A 16,857-nucleotide genomic window follows, 5' to 3' on the forward strand; every position below is an offset into this window, starting at 1 on the left:
CCACTTCAAAAAACCAAAACCTCTAAAAAACCTGTAGGACTTTTCTACACCAGTAACAGCTTCTCTAGCTATAGAACCGCTAAGTTTTGGCCATTTGGTGTGGGAAGCAGGGAAGGGAAAATACTGTCTAAGAGACAACAGAATTTAAAGCTGTGATTCTGTGGTCAAAGATTTTTTAGAAGCTTGTTTCTACTGTGTACTTTTGGACTTGCTGAATAAGTGAAGCAGCTGATTTCAAAAGTGAAAAGGCTAAGTTAAGCATCCAAAAAGAGAAATACCAACTAAAATATCTGAAAATTCTCTTATCCTATAGTACATGGCACACATTTAAAATATAAAACAAAACACTAAAACATCAGATAGTACAAAATGTTTTATCTACTACTCTGGAACTCAGCATTTCCTTGCTCACATCAGGAAACCCTATTTTCTCGCAATTACACATACACTCTTCATATGGAAAGCAACACAGTAACATGAGAAAAGCAAAATAAACATAAATTCTAGAATGAAGGATTTTACTTTTAGGGGATGATTTAAAACTTTTACTTGATGAGCTCATAGTGTGATACCTCCAAGAAATTACTTTGGAACTCTCAGGATGATTTGGACCCAGAACCTCACATTTTGTAAGGTGATGTTCTTATATCTGGCTTGCCCCTATATAAAGATTTCTGTATTTAATTACTCATTTAGAACGCACTTATATGTGAGCAACTAGTGAAATTACAGCAAACCATAAAGCCTCTAACAAAATTGAAAGATTTAGCTTCTTAAGTGTAGACTTCTTCAGACTTTAGCTGTGTCTAAACTAATCTAATTTGGTGGTGGCGTCACCATTCCTGGGGGTGTTCAAGGAAAGGTTGGACCTGGCTCTTAGGGACATGGTTTAGTGGGTGACATTGGTAGAAGGGTGATAGTTGGACCAGATGATCTTGAAGGTCCAACTTAATGATTCTATGAAACAAAGACTTCTATATATGCTTCACGGAAAAGATGTCATGAATTGTGGAGTAGTAACAAGAGGTCTAAGAAAAAACAAGAACAACAAAATAAACACCTAAGCAGCATCAACTTGGTTTAAGAAATTCAAGCATAAATTAGACTCAAACATTCAGCTTAATTCCAGTGCAGATCAGAGAACACACTGAAAGGCCATTGACACGCTAGTTATTTGCTACTTAAAGCAGACATACATTTTTTGTCTAGAGTCATAAAAAAGACCATGACTCTATCAGTCCTTAGTTAACAAGGAAAATTATTTACTCACCAACAGACCATAGTACACACAACTCATTTCCTTCCCTTAAATGTAACGCAAGTGCAAATAAAATAGTTCTACTATCTGCTGAGCCTACAGAAAAGTTATTCGGTACTGTTGGGTGTTTGCACATACGCATTTTTTGCCTGTAATGAATGTAAATACGAACTACAGTCACAGAACACACAGCATTTTGTGTTTCATTAGCCAAAAGCAAGTAGACTACAAGGGTTCTGCATGTATGAATGAAGCTGTGTGTACAAGGGATAACAGCAGAAACAACCATGTGTAAGGAACATGGCAGCAATGAAGTCTTTTGTGGGGTAGATTAAGTTGGAAATTTGCATTTTTTATCTTGAACTTACTATTTGAGAGAAATCAGTGCAGTTTCTATTAAATGGAAGAACAAAATCATCATTTCAACCAGCAAGAGAGTAAAATGATCACTAAAAGAAGAAAATATAATTCCCCAAGGACTTTAAAGAAGACCTAACACTGATCTTGGTAAGTTGCATTCAGCCCTGGAAAAATATCAATGTGTTCCAAAATGCTACTGGACAGGATAATGTAACCTAATTACACTGTCCAGACTAAGTTAAAGGCCAGTAGTTCTGCTGGCCATGGAATGAGATTTCTGTCTCCTCTGTAGAAGGTTCCCGTGCTTGCCTGCCAGAAAAGCTAGAAAGAACTCAAGAACCACACTCTGTCTCTTCACCTGCCCACATAGCTGAGGATCAAATCCTCTAGATGTGTCAGTCCCCAGATATGGCCCACCAAAAGGCAACGAATCTGTGCTCCACCTGTGCCTGCAAAAGGGATGGTGAACAGCTTTTAAACTGATACAGAATTGATTGAACAGAATAGGTTACACGTGCAAGAAGGCTCTTGAAGGCATCCTGCTTGCCCGTGTCCTCAAGGTGAAGCAAATTTGTTTTCTAATTATTTCTCACAAGCCATTCAGCCTTAGAGCTTATAATGCTTTAGGCCTGTAAAAGTCAACTTCCGCAGACCCTAATTAAGAGGTAAATATACTCTCTATTTCAAGTGCATGCTGTTTCATGAAGGACTACAGGTGCAACAATTTGGAAGTAAGGTAAGAGTTATGCATCTGTAAATGTGCCTTTTTACACAGGCGGAACATGAAATGGATCAAATCCTTCACTCTTGATTTTACGCACTGCACCACACCATCTACCTAAAAAATGATCTTCTTTGACCACAGATCACAACTGTACTCTTATTTTATCAGTGCAATGACTATAAAAGAAGAAGGCTATTCCAGACTGTATTCACCATCTCTCATTCTCTCTCGGTGCATGTTACTTCTTGTCAAAAATTGTAGGAGTGCCTTTTTTTCTTTTTTCTTGTTGTTCTGTTTTGTTTATTAAAACTTTTACTGTTTTACCTCTTCCAGTGCTCTAGCGGGTTGTTTTTTTGTTTTGTTTTGTTTTGTTTTGTTTTGTTTTTCCAGCAGCACTATGGCTCAAGGCTAGTTTGTGCATTTGAAACAACAGGAAAACAAAAGAACAGGTCCAGAGTGTCCCCTACTCAGGAGGTAACCACCTCCTTGAAATGGGTCAGAAATACCTCTGTAAAGGCAGCACAGCTACATGAAGTGCTCTTTCGCTACTGCAACTAGATACTCCTAGTGTAAAGTCTATGTTTGATGGAAACTTCCCTAACTAAACCCATCATGTTCTTTCCTCCGTCTGTCTATCTGTATTTTAAATGTTTGGTAGCGTTCACTGGTGCGCTGGCACAGCCACAAACAAGAGCACACCTTGGCATCACTTGGAACCACACAGTCTACTGTACAGGGGTTAACTAAACCTTCCTCTCTTCTGAAGAGAGATAATTGTGGAATATGCCCTGAAGCTGGGCAAAATCTGACACTGCAACACCTTCAAAGACAGGAAGTAAAAGCATCTGCCAAACTTTTACAACCAAATAAGGCAGCTTTGTGATGTGCTTTTTGAATCACTGACAGGTCATTTTTTCCCAGATGTTTCATCAGAATAGCTGTGCTAGGAGATAGAAATATGTATCAAGTCTGCCAACCTCACTCCTTTGGTACAAGAAGGACTTTAACCAACAGTGGTAAGTGCTATGTTATAAGGAATTATGATAGCGCTTGTCACACCAGGATCTTCTCCAGGAAAAAGATGGCATGCAAAACTTGTGTTTGCACACCACCAGTATCCTACTGTGAAACTCTGCCCAACCTGCAAGCAGGCAGAGTGCCATCCCAACACATGGGTTTGGATTTCGGCAGCCAACAGACCATCTACAAGCATCAAATGTGATAGCTATGGGCAGGAATCCCAGCCCAGAGAGCCCAAACAGCTGTCTCTTCTGAGCTAGCAAGCCTGCAGTTAATACAATATAGAAATCCCTAATCCCATTTTTAGCTGGGTTAAAAAAAGAAGGGAGAAGAGCAGAAAGAAATGAAGTCTTAAAGAAAAAAAAAATATGATCATTCTTGTTTTGATCCTAAGAACAGTGACACATACTGAAGAGAAAGATTTCAAGGAAGTAATCAAGAGATATTCTGGGTCCGCTACAGTAAGTTGGTATACTGTACCCCAGAGTTTTTGATAGCAAGGACTTTACAACAACAAGGACAAAAGCAGGATACAACTTTGGCCTAGATCAAAGCTGTAAAATAGTGCTACTCTTGGTAAATAGGTGCTTGAAGACTATTAAAATTGTTTTTAAGCTTTACTTTAGAGAGGTTGAATTTGTCCTGTTTCAACAGATTTGAATTTTACAGGAAACTATTAAGATGTATCATTTAGAAAAGAACAAAAAATACCGAAGGCTTGATGTCCTATTGGTATCCTAATGGCCTATTCAACATACTTGTGCTCAAGCACAGAGAGGTGAAAATTTAATGACGCCAGTCTGGAATACACGGATGTTGTTCAACATTTCCCTCATCAGACAGACACATAAAGGGATATCATTACCTCTGTGCAGAACTATGTGGTCAATCATGTTGCGTTTGTATTTGGTGTGATATAGGCAAAGAGGACAGCGAAGGTCTTTGGGTCCTTCCTCAGGAACTGCCGAATGCCCAGCTTCCACGTGCATAGTAAAAGCAGATCTGTGAAACAGGAGGGAGAGATGGAAGCAGTCAAAAGAGGTGTGCAGTGAACGATGAAGTGTCATGGCTCTATAAGGAAAGTGTCTTGTAAAATGGTACAGATACCACTCAGTCTTGTCTTCACAGTGCCACATGGCATTGCAGTAGGGCGACTCACATGAGTAACACATGAGCAAAAGTATTTGCAGGCTTGTATCCTCAAGTAACTGGCACACATTCTGACAATATATTCTGCATGGATTGCTCTATAGTCACATTGCTATAGTTAAGATAGCAAAAGAATTGCCATCTTCTATGTTCATTATTTGTCCTCAGGCTGAAATATTCTGTGTATTTTTTCTAACAAAAAATATTTGTTAGCAACTAACTGTTCTGGACTGCAGGGGTGAATACAGACGTATTTTTGGAGGCAAATAATACTCTTAACCACCTCTGTCTTTGTAAGACAAGACTATTGTGATATTACATTACAGGCATACTTAGAAGTTGTAAGAGACGTGCAACTCTTCCTCCATACAGAGGAAAGTAACTATATATCTACCTAATCACAAGCTCAACTACTGAAATGAGAGTTCTCTGTAAACTTGGAGGACTTAGTTGTTTTGTTGTTGTTGTTGTTGTTGTTGTTGTTTTTTCCTAAGGTAGTCTGCAAAAACTAGTGAGATTGACACACTGAACTTGAGTTAAAAGTCCTCACTTAAATTCTGCAAGACTGCTAGCTTGAACAACTTACTAACACAAGTGGCTCTGGGCACAACCAAGTGATCATCGAATTTTACAGGTGTATTTCTATCAACTTCAGTGAGTGCTTTCATGCATTTAAGTTTCTACAGTGATTTTAAGAGGGGGTTTGTATGGGCTTTTTTACCCCTTTTCTTTAAAGGGAGAAAACATAGTGTACTTCCACAAGAAAACTTAGTTCTTGAAAGTTTGAGACACCACATGAAGAAATACAACTCTTTTATGCAAGTATGTGTATCTTTAATTGCCATTTGATTTAAGATGATTTCAATTAATCTCAGTAAAAGGCACTAGGAAGATGTGAGCAGATTTAATGGATCTAATGATAACTGGTAATCTTTAAGACAGATAGCAATAAGGGTATAAAGCATAATTGTACCATAAAGGCAGGGGGGGTCTGAAGGTATAAATAAATAATAAATTAAAAAAGGTTGTTCTTGTGGAAATTTATAAGGTTTGTGCTCAACATTTCCTTTAACACAACATCTTTCCTGTACCCAATCATACTATTTACTGTCACCAGTCTCCTAAGTACTTAACACATTTCAGAACTCAAATGGCAGCTAGGGAACTTAGGCTTGAGGGTCCAGCATATCAGAGTGAAATGATGCACAGGTGCATAAGCCTTTTATCCTTAGGGAACAACAGCTAAAATACACACACAATGACAGCTGAGATTTTACATTCTGCAACATCTAATTGGATTTGCTGAAATGTCTCTGTGTGCTATCAGTTACTCTGGAGAACACACTCCAGCTAGATAAACAATGGGAGAAATAAAATTACATGAGAGAGGTTTCTTCAGAAAGGGATATAACTTTTCATCTCTCCTTAAAACACTTGTGTGTGTTGTGTTTTTTCTCTCATGCTTCATGCCAGTCTCACCGGGAAATGACCTTTTTTTTTAAGAGAACATTTTCACACCTGAGGATAAGGAAAACCCTCTACTTGCGTATGTTAAGGAAAAAGCACTACCTGTACCATCTCCCTCAGCAAGTAAAAGCTACTGCAAGGACTCACTGTGCTTTCGTCTGCAGCAGATGGTACCGGCTGTTGTAAGAGAGAGGAAAATGGATTACATGGATGCTGCTGTGATCTGGCATGGCATTTCCTATGTTCCTCTCTCTGGTCAGCAGTGGCCATGTTTCTGTTAGCTACAGCCAGCTCTCAAAGATCTCAGAAGTCTTTTCAAGTGCTAAAAAATCCTTGTGAGTTCAGTTTATCTGTTTTCCACAGTACTTACTTAAAGCCTGTATAAAAGGAACAATCTTTGCACTTGAAGAGTTTTTTCCCTCCATGCTTGTCACGGTAATGACGCCGAATGCTCTGTATGTAACCCGAGGAGAATTCACAAAATTCACAGTTAAGGATGGCTTCCGTTTTTTCCATTCCTGCAGCACTCCCTGAAAGTGGGATTGGACTGACATTGTTGTTGTTCCTGGCTAAAGCTGCAGACTGGTAGTGGTTCAACTGCTGTTGAACATCAGGAGGCTCTGAGTATGAAGAGTCTGTAGAGAAACAGAGAGAAGCTATTATTCCGTGTGGATCAGCAAACCTAAAAAGGTTCAAGACATGCTCCAGCACCTATTGGCTTTTAGAGAGGGTTGACCAGGGGAAAGACATCAGTTATGAAATCCGCTGACAGCATTCTGAAGGGCTTAAGAAGAAGAGGTATATCAATTCTATACCTAACATGCAATCTACAATATAAAAGTTGATCAGTATAAATTATGCTTTTTAAAATCTGATTTGGGGAGGGAAAAAAGAAGTGACAGGTTTAAGTTAAAAGTAGTTTAAAAAGAAGTCTTAAGACATTTTTAATTTATGAAGGTAAACCATATTAATCATACTGCTGAGCACTTATGCATTTGGCAAATCAGTCAGACCAGGTTCTTTCAAATTTTTTATGCCAATTCACGCCAGATAAAAATCTGGCATAGGATACATGTGAGTTGCCTGTGTAATAGGCGAAAAAATGGTAAAGAAAAAAGAAATGGATACTCTTCCCTAATCATTCATGGAATTATTTGAGAAACCCACACAGAAAGTTAACTAGCGAAAAGATGAAATTTTACTTTGTCACAGTTGAAGAGGTCTTCACAAAACATATTCAAGTACTCTGAGTTGAGGATGTTTGAAATCAAGTCATCATGGAAAAAAGATATTTACTCATAAATTTCAGTAAAGCAAACTTCTAAACCACATTTCCTTAGAAGTTACTAAGCTTTGATATACTGAGAAAAAGATAAATCTGTATAGCCACCTCCATTCTACAAGCCAGCAAAACTCTGCCACACCATTTTAATGGCATGTGGAAAAACACAGTCCAGAGGTATCTCAGTACTGACACTAAAAGCTGTAATACTTCTACTTGGACCCTGCAAAAAAGGGAGGTGTGGGTGTTGAACGTTTTCCGGCACACTGCTTATATGTGGAGGTTAGGAATTCATCTCTTTGTCCTGTGTAACCCACAGCTGCCCATGAATGGCACAAGTGAAAGCAAATGAATAAAGCACAGATGAATTTCAGTGTAACTTTCATGAAAAGAAGACAAAAGACTCTTTTCTTAAGCTTTTTGGAAGAAGGAAAAAAAGAAGAGAGAAAAAGAAAAGAAGTCGGGATACAAACTGTACCAGCCAGCTCCTGCTTTGATGGGTACTTCATTTTCCAAAGCTTAATTCCCTGAGGCTAGATATGCAGGAATTCTCTAACAGACATACTTGCGGGAACTTAATACCATCCATTCTAACCAATTAGTAAGGAGAAACAAAAGGCAAACAGGCCTATACAGCACTCAGCATGGGGACTTCTCCACCTGTCTTCAAAAGAGTAAAATGCTCACCCCTCATTTCTCATAAATACAAAAGAGGGTTATACATGCCTGAGAAATAAAAAAACAAACCAACACGAGAAAAAAAAAAAATACAAGCTGGAGATAAATGTCTCCAGGCTCCCCTGGCTTCATCTCCAGGTGTACAGCAAAGACAAAAGCAGAGACATGAAAGATTCTGGTTAAATTAAATACTTTTTGTTTTTCCTATCCAAGTCTCATGAACAGAGGCTGGATTACAATACAGCATTTATCAAGTCTTGTTTTCACCAATTCTACAGCAGGTTCCCTCACCATGGAGGACTCACAGTGAGCTCTACCAATTCAAATGTCAAGTCTTTCTTTTCCCTTTTGTTTGAAGCAGGCTTCCATTAGATTAAAGTTAGTAATTAGCAATTTAGTTAGTAATTTACTGTTCTCTTCCTCCAAAAGAAGGCATCAAAATTTTACAACACATCATGAAGATTCCCAGCCAAGGCCTCAGTGATGTCCACCACTAAGAAATCTGTGGGTTTAAAAAAGATGTCTGGTGTCTATTATTCCAGTTTTGGAACTTTCAGTTGGGTATTTATATACTTTTGTGGAATCTGGCACATGAAAATTGCAGAAGTAGATAGCTACATGATTATTCCCGCAGGAAGAAAAGTGTACAAGGTAGCTTTCCTTGTCATCAGGAACAGCCAAAACCAAATCCTACCTTTAAATATTTACACTGGTCACCTTATAATTTTTAGTCGATCATTCTGTTACAACTAAGAGTTATGATACAGGGGAAAAAAAAATCTGAAGAGCTTATATGAAGAGTCTTAAACAATGGTAACATGCCTGTTCCTAGCTCTGTCTGAATATTCTTCCATTTTTGCCTTGCCAAAAGCTATCATTATTTTACTACCCTTCTGAAGTGCAAGATTTAGTACTTCCTTAAGAAAAATACCCATCATTAACACGTGTATTTGGCTTCTGTCAGTTTCTGAGGATCAGCTTGCCAGACAGCTATCCTAGCATGCAGGTGCAACGCAGCTCCACCAGGAACACTTTGGATAAAGTTCAAAGCCAAATAAAGGCATGTGAGGTTTTCCATGAACTTTCAGTGAGCACCGAACCACACACTGCTCATGCCCACTCCGAAATGAGTGAAGGTAGAGGAAGGATGGAAACTGCCTTGAGTTCCTTCCAACCATGCCATTTAGCACACAGCACAGATGGGAATGCGAGAAAGTAAGAAACAAGTGATGGGGGCTGGAAGTTGGGATTTAAAAACAACAACAATCAAACAAACAAACAACAACACAGCAACTGAGGAAAGGACTAGTGAGACAAATCAAAAATTAAAAAATCAAAAAGTCACGGACAATGAGCAATGGTACAGTGACTTTTAAGGAACAGCACTGCCTCAAACTGGCAAAGCACTTCCATGTGTGCACCTACTCTACACCTGCTGAAAGAGCAGGCTGATGTTCCAAACTACTCTGCGTATGCCAAACTGACTTAGATGATAACAAAGTACAAAAAAAAAGTACTTTGCATTTACTCAGGTTTTGAGCTGGTGTGCATCAAAATGATGGACACCTTTTGCTGGTGTTGCTGCAACAACAAAATGCCCGGATGTTAAGACTGAAGAAGGAAGTTAAGACTGAAGAAGGAAGTAAGAAGAGAGAAGAGTTTTATCCTCAAAACTGCCCAACAACTGAGTAATGGCTACACACAACGTAAGTTCCACTTCAGTCTTCCTGCTTGTATACATGGCTAAAAGGGTTGGGATTACACAAGGAGATCATTAACAATCTTGGTCAGAAGCAGGAAGATGGTCCAGCCACTCGTGTGAAAAAAATAAAGTCGCCATAGAAGACTATATCAAAGTCAGAAAACAGAAGAAAGACATTAAAATAAGCAAAGGGAAGAGTTAATGAAATTATATGAAGCAATGTAAAACAAGAAGTAAAAAAAAAAAAAACATACAGAGGGAGAAAATGAAGAAAAATTAAACACTAGGAAGTACTGATTACATGTTAACAAAAAAAAAAAGATGTTTTCTTTTTCATAAAACAGCCTCAAAGTACCACAAGAAAATAAATGACAGAATACTTAGCCCTGGTAACTTAATAAAACACACACAGGGGATCCATTTTTAAAAACTATTTTATCCAAAGTGAAATAAGGACCTTACTGTGCAACTCCAAAAGCAAGCTAATGTCATCGGATGTTCTGAGGTAAAAGAAGGACTCCTATAGTCATGCCAAGAGGCAAAAATTAAAGGTAATTGATGCAGTCGAACACAGAAGAACAGTGGCAATGTTGCAAATCTTATGACTAGAATTTTGAACTAACATCTCTACCTACAGATTACCTGCACAGGAAGAATAACAACGTTAGCAGGCAGTTTAATCCATGCCAGCACATGTGGATCTAAAAGACCACAGCATTCACCCTTGCTATACAACACTCTTATATCCAAATGAGAAAATGACTAGCTGAAAGGAAAGCAGAAGAAAAGACTGCCTGCATGGTGTCCCATCAACACAGCCATATCTGAATTACTGCCATGTGCTGGTAACAATGCATTAGAAAGTCTCATAGTGGCTCCGCAAGGGGGGAAGAAAAACAGCATTTCCAGAAGTGTCTAAAACACTTCAGTGCCAGATCAGTGATTTTGCCATTCTGAAAACTTTACCCAGAGTGCAAACACAAAGTGGCATGAAGTGCCTGTCCTATCTACTGAAAATCACTACCTTGTTCAAAAAGGCATTCACAGTCTCCCCTGCAATGCAATGGTGAAAATGCAACTTGATACACACCTGCGTACTTTGAGACTATACACAGGTAAAGAATATACAGCAAAAACACACCACAAAAGCAAAATGAAAATTCAATTTTCAGGGATCCTGTGCAGCATATTACATGCATATAGCAAGTGTTTCAGATACCTGAAGAAGGAAAACTTAGGTATTTTCAGAAGAAAAAAGTAAATAAAGATTCTGATCCAGTTACACAAATTTGCTTGGAAGTTAAATGATGTTTTAGCCATTTGTAGGTGTTTTCAAAACTATCAATAACCATGGACACAAAAACAAAACAGACAAGAACATGGCACCTAAAAGAAACAAGAAAAACAGATCAGAGCAACACCTGGAAATGTTTAAGTAATGAACACTGAGCATCAGGTGAGAGATAGAAGGAAAATTCAAACCATTGCTTCATCTTTTCGTGGTAAGCAGAACTTGATACATCTAATGTGGCTATTTACATTTGCATAATCAGAGATATGGATGGAGGGAGAAATATTGTTCAAGAGAGAAACTGTTCATCTACACTGGAAAGCATCTTTATTGCATGCACATCTACAAATAATCAAATAGCTGAATGACCAGAAGAAGACAGATAAAAATGAGGACATCATTCTTTCCTGGTAAATCCATACGGCAGCATCAACCAAAGTCAAAAAAGAGTAGCAACTGTGAGACAAATGAAACTGCAGAAGGCAATGTTTGGCTCCTGAGATAAGAACACTCAGACAGAATGTATAAATAACTAAAATAACTCTATGGGGAAAAATATTACATAATACCAATACAAGTCTAAGACATAAGAAAAAGTCCCAAAGAGACCAAAAGAAAAAAATTGGAATGCTATTTAATTTATTCTGAGTTCATTCATACAAATAGATTTCTATGAAGAAGGCCATAGAAATTCCAAGGAATTAAGAAAAGCACTAGACAAATGGAAACACATTTATGAAACCAAATCAAGATGCAATACTAGTTTTTAAAAAAAAAATTAAAAAAATGCATGTTTAAAAGCAAAGAGTATTGAACTACTAGTAACAATTATTTTTAAATGAGGAAGTTATGGCTACTAAGTTCAGAGTAGAGATGAGAAGAGTTCAGAGGAACCTTACAGTGTCTTTCCAATACCTAAACAGAGCCTACAGGAAATCTCTTTACCAGGGAGTGTAGTGATAGGATAAGGGGTAACAGTTTTAAACTAAAAGAGGGTAGATTTAGATTAGGAAGAAATTTTTTACTCTGAGGGTGGTGAGGCACTGGAACAGGTTGCCCAGAGAAGCTGTGGATGCCCAGTCTCTGAACTGTTCAGAGGCCAGACCGGATGGGGCTGTGGGCAACCTGAGCTTAGCTGGAAGTAATCTTTAAGGTCCCATCCAACCTAAACCATCCTATGGTACTATGAAGGCTAAGAGTGGAGCTTATGAGATTTAAGCACAAAATCCCTTCTGAAATTCAATGGAAATCAAAATTACTAGCTCAACAAATGGCAGGAAAGCATACAGTCATGAATGGCAACAGCTTGAAAAGTGGGAAGGTGGCAAAGCAGAGTGTCATACAAAGACTGTCAAGACTACACACATTTGTTCACTTTATGCCATGCAGCACTGACCTGGAAGGAAGAATATGTGGGAGGGTGAAATGTTCTGGCAGTAAATTAACTGAGGGAAGAGGATGATAGAACAGTATAAAATTCAGAGGGATGCAACAAAACATACATGAAAATGCTTAAGAAACCACACTATATATGTTTTATTCAATGAGAGTTTAAAAACAGATTATGAACCTACTCCTTTGCTTCATTCTGTTTTTTACCAAAGAACGTTTACATTGCTAGGATGTTATGAATGAATTGGAAAGGAAATAAACTTTGTATCCTTGTTCACACACTCCAAAGAGTAATCACATGGGAAAGAAAATAAACCCTTTTAATTAAATAACTATTTAAAGGATTTCAAATAAATGAATAGAGAAATAAAACAAAGAGCCTTCTTAGAGGAATTTATTTCACCACTATCTGTAAATCTACTTTTGGATAACTTTGGACTAGCTTGTACGTTTAAGAGAAAGATATTACATATCTGTCCAAGGTTCAGAAGAAGGAAACCAGAAGGATACATGGGCTGTGCAGTCTTACTCAGAAGAGGTGATGTCCAGGGATCAGTAACAAATGGTGTTCCTCAGGGGTCGGTATTGGGAACAGCACTTTGTAACATCTTTGTCAGTGATGTGGGCAATGAAATCAAGTGCATTCAGCTCTGGGGCCCCCAGCACAAGAAGGACATGGACCTGTTAGAATGAGTCCAGAGGAGGCCACAAAGATGATGAAAAGTCTGGAGCAGTTCTCCTATGAAGACAGGCTGAGGGAGTTGGGGTTGTTCAGTCTGGAGAAGAGAAGGCCCTGGGCAGACTTTACAGTGGCCTTCCAGTACCTAAAAGGGGCCTAAGGGAAAGCTGAGAATGGACTCTTTGTCAGGGAGTGCAGTGACAGGACAAGGAGCAATGGCTTTGAACTAGAAGAAGTTAGGTTTAGATTAGACAATAGAAAGAAATTCTTATACTCTGAGGGTGGTGAGGCACTGGCACAAGTTGCCAGAGAAGCTGTGGATGCCCCATCCCTGGAAGTGTTCAAGGCCAGGCTGGATGGGGCTTTGAGCAACCTGATCTGGTGGGAGGTGTCCTGCCCATGGCAGCCGGGTTGGAATTAGATGATCTTTAAGGTCCCTTCCAAACCAACCCATTCTATGATTCCTTATAACTTCGACTTCTCTTTTATGTGCATACCTGTCTGAGAATGGAACTGAGACAGGATATATTCTATGCAGATTCTTGTGCTAATATCAAAATTGCACAGAAGGGATATAAATTGAATCTACTATGAAGAAAATAAATAATTTTATCTTATGAATTCCTCTACACTGCCAGGCCCACACTGCTGTCTAGTAAAGCATCTTGGAGTTTCATAATGGAGATCAAGGATAAAGCGATTATAAGATAAGATGCAAAGAAAAGCAGTAGAAATTATAAAAGGCCTGGTGAGGATTAACACAATCAATGAAATACATTGGACCATGTTCCTTCCCTCAGAAGAGAAGGACCAGTTCAAAATCTTCACATGTCCTCTCATTTTTGAGTTTCTAAAACTACAAGGTCCTATTAACATTGTCTTTAAAGACTTCCATCCATCCTTAGGCAAAGCATAACATGATCACGAACACTGCCCAATTCCTTACCATACTCTACCAATGCTGTGATTTGGAAGGATCTGTTTAGGGTGTCCATGAAACACTCCATCATATAGCCACTTAATTTCTAGTTATCCCTCTCCCACAGCAGTTTCTTACTTGGCTTCAACTCAGTTTAATTTTCCTTCAGTTCTTCAGGTGATTTGGTCACTTATTAATTTTTACACTGTACACAATCCTCCCTTTAAAATCTGGGCTTTTTAAGTAGCTACTCTACTGGCTTGCAATTGTTGCAACATCAGTGGCAAAGTCAGTATACCATTTTAACCCCACCAGTTGCTTTGTCTATTGCCATTTCCCCTACAATAGAGAGATGCTCCATGCAGTTTGCATTGTGTTTCCCTGCTGCATTTATGTTCTTCCATGTCTGTTTACCCACTGCCTTCTTTTAAAGTAAGAACATTGCAGGCTGAGAATCTACTGCTACCCACCTATACTGAGTGAATAGTTCAACCTGTTGGTCATGTTTCAATCGTGTGTTCTTATAATTTGTTATTGATAAAATAAAAATACGTTTCTGAATATAATGTGTCAGATAAAAACAAGCCTTCTGTCTACATGTCAAACATTCAGATTCATGTGCTTATCAATTTCCATACCATGCATACACTACAAGTTGTCTAGCTGTTTCTTACTCTGTTGAATTAAATTCAATCTCCTAATGAAATCACACTTACAGAATATAGGAACACAAGTAGATTTAGCGAGATGCTTATTTACCCAATCTGCCCACAGGTAAACAGTTCTTTTCTGAAATGACCCTTTACTCAGGCAATAATCTATCAAGTTTTATTGTTGTTTTGTTTTGTTTCATTTTTGTTTGGGCACTGGTAACCAAACAAGCCTTGTGATTTCCTTCTCATTTTTAAGGGCAACTCATCAGATTTTTTTTCAGGATCATTTCAGGTTTCCCTCTCTATTTTCCTGCCCCTTTTATCACAGAACCAGAAAGTATCATCAACTGGAAGGGAATCATGAGGATCACCAAGTCCAACTCCCGACTCCTCACAGTGCAACCTAAGTTAAACAGCATCTAAGGACATTGTTGAAAACATTCTGAAACAGTGACAGATTTGGGCCATGACCACTGCCCTGGGGAGCATGTCCCAGTGCCCGACCATCCTCTGGGTGCAGACCCTTTTCCTAACCCCCAGCCTGACCCTCCCCACCGTGCCGTTCCCTCGGGTCCTGTCGCTGTCCCCAGAGAGCAGAGCTCAGCGCCTGCCCCTCCGCTCCCCTCGTCAGGAAGCTGCAGGCTGCCATGAGGCCTCCCTCCCCTCAGTTTCTTCTCTGGGCTGACAGACCCAGGGACCTCAGCTGCTCCTCAGCTGCTCCCTCTAGACCCATTGCTATCTTTATAACCTCCTTGGGACACTCTCTAATAGTTTTATGTCCTTCTTACACTGTGGCACCCAAAACTGTTCACAGTACATCAAGTTAGTCTGCACCAGAGCAGAGTAAAGCAAGACAATCACTTCTTTTGACTAGATATCTCTAGTAACACTAGATGTGCTCAGTGGACCCCAACTGAGCACACTAGATGTGCTCAATGCACCCCAAGATACCGTTGGTCCTTTTGGCCGTCACAGCACATTGTTGACTTATACTGAGCTTGCCACCAACAACCCACCCCAGATCCCTCTCAGCAGGGTTGCACTCCAACACTTGTCCTCCAACCTATGCATAAGCCAGGATTGCCCCATCCCAGGTGCAGAATATGGCACTTGCTTTTGTTAAATTTGATATGGTTGGTGATGGCCTAGCACTGCAATCTATCAGGATCTCTCTGCAACGCGTTTCTACCTCAAGAGAGTCAACACCTCCTCCTAACTTAGCATCATGTGCAAACTTACTTATTGTGCACTCAACTTCTGTGTCCAGGTGATTGATAAAAAAAAAAAAAAACTTGAAGAAAACAGGCCCTTAAAATTGAGCTCTAGGGAACAGCCCCGGTTACTGGCTGTTATCCCATTTACCCTAGCTCTTTGAGTCAGACCCTTCAGCCAATTGTTCACCCGTTATATTTGTTCATGTCTTGCTATATGCTGGACATTTTGTCCGGAAGGATACTGTGCAAGACAGTATCAAAAGCTTTACTAAAAAAAAAAAAAAAAAAAAACAACTTCTACTGCATTCCCTTTTCCAGTAGGCAGGCAACCTTGTCATAAAAGGATATTAGGTTTGTATGGCATGACTTTCCCTTCAACAACACATGTTGGGTTTAGTATAAATATTAATACAAATACACAGAAACACACATGCTGCTGTCATCTAAATGCTTCACTTGTCTCTAAACTTGAGATGTAGAGGGAAAAGAAATTCAGCTCTATGACGTGCTACATTTTTGCATTCTACTTTAAAACTGGCCCTATTAATGCAGTGAAAATACAGGGGTGCTGAGGATCCATTCTACGTTTTAATGTTTTAGTCCTATGACAAAGTACCACCAGGTTCATGCTTCAATTCTACATAAAGCAAACATCTTAATTAACACCACGTAGTTAGAATAGAACAGTTATAGCTGGAAGGGACCTATAAGGATCTGTGAGTCCAACAGTAATTCTAATAATATTCTACAGAAAATAATATTATAATCATAGAGCTCAGCAACTTGTAATTTGTTCAGGAGACCTGAAGCATACGCCTTGGCATTATTATTGCTGCCAATGGAAAGACCTCATCTCTATCCCTAGATCTGAGTCATCTCAGATCACTGCAGGCAGCATTTTCAAACATTGGAGCTGAAACATAGTAACATTTCTTAAAGAAAAAATAAACCCAGCTATTTAAATGTCAAACCTCCAGCCGCCAACTATGTTGATGCTAAAACGTATGCCCATTTCAAAACAGCTAAAATGAGCAAAGGCGTTTTACCTCTCTGTCAAACATCAAACCCC

The 16,857-nt window shown here is 39.0% G+C and overlaps 1 protein-coding gene across 9 annotated transcripts in view; it reads right to left on the reverse strand.

Annotated features, from left to right (window-relative positions):
* ZNF462 (zinc finger protein 462) overlaps nucleotides 1-16,857 on the reverse strand; it is a 97,490-nt gene that overhangs the window by 12,909 nt on the left and 67,724 nt on the right. For all 9 annotated transcript variants that reach the window (XM_072031725.1, XM_072031730.1, XM_038169971.2 and 6 more), the window contains 2 exons: nucleotides 6,349-6,613; nucleotides 4,228-4,364 (listed from right to left, as the gene is read on the reverse strand). In XM_072031725.1, the coding sequence (XP_071887826.1) occupies nucleotides 4,228-4,364; nucleotides 6,349-6,613 (402 nt within the window). The remainder of the gene's footprint in view (nucleotides 1-4,227; nucleotides 4,365-6,348; nucleotides 6,614-16,857) is intronic.

Source organism: Anas platyrhynchos, chromosome Z, assembly GCF_047663525.1.
Source record: "Anas platyrhynchos isolate ZD024472 breed Pekin duck chromosome Z, IASCAAS_PekinDuck_T2T, whole genome shotgun sequence".
NCBI classification, from domain to species: Eukaryota; Metazoa; Chordata; class Aves; order Anseriformes; family Anatidae; genus Anas; species Anas platyrhynchos.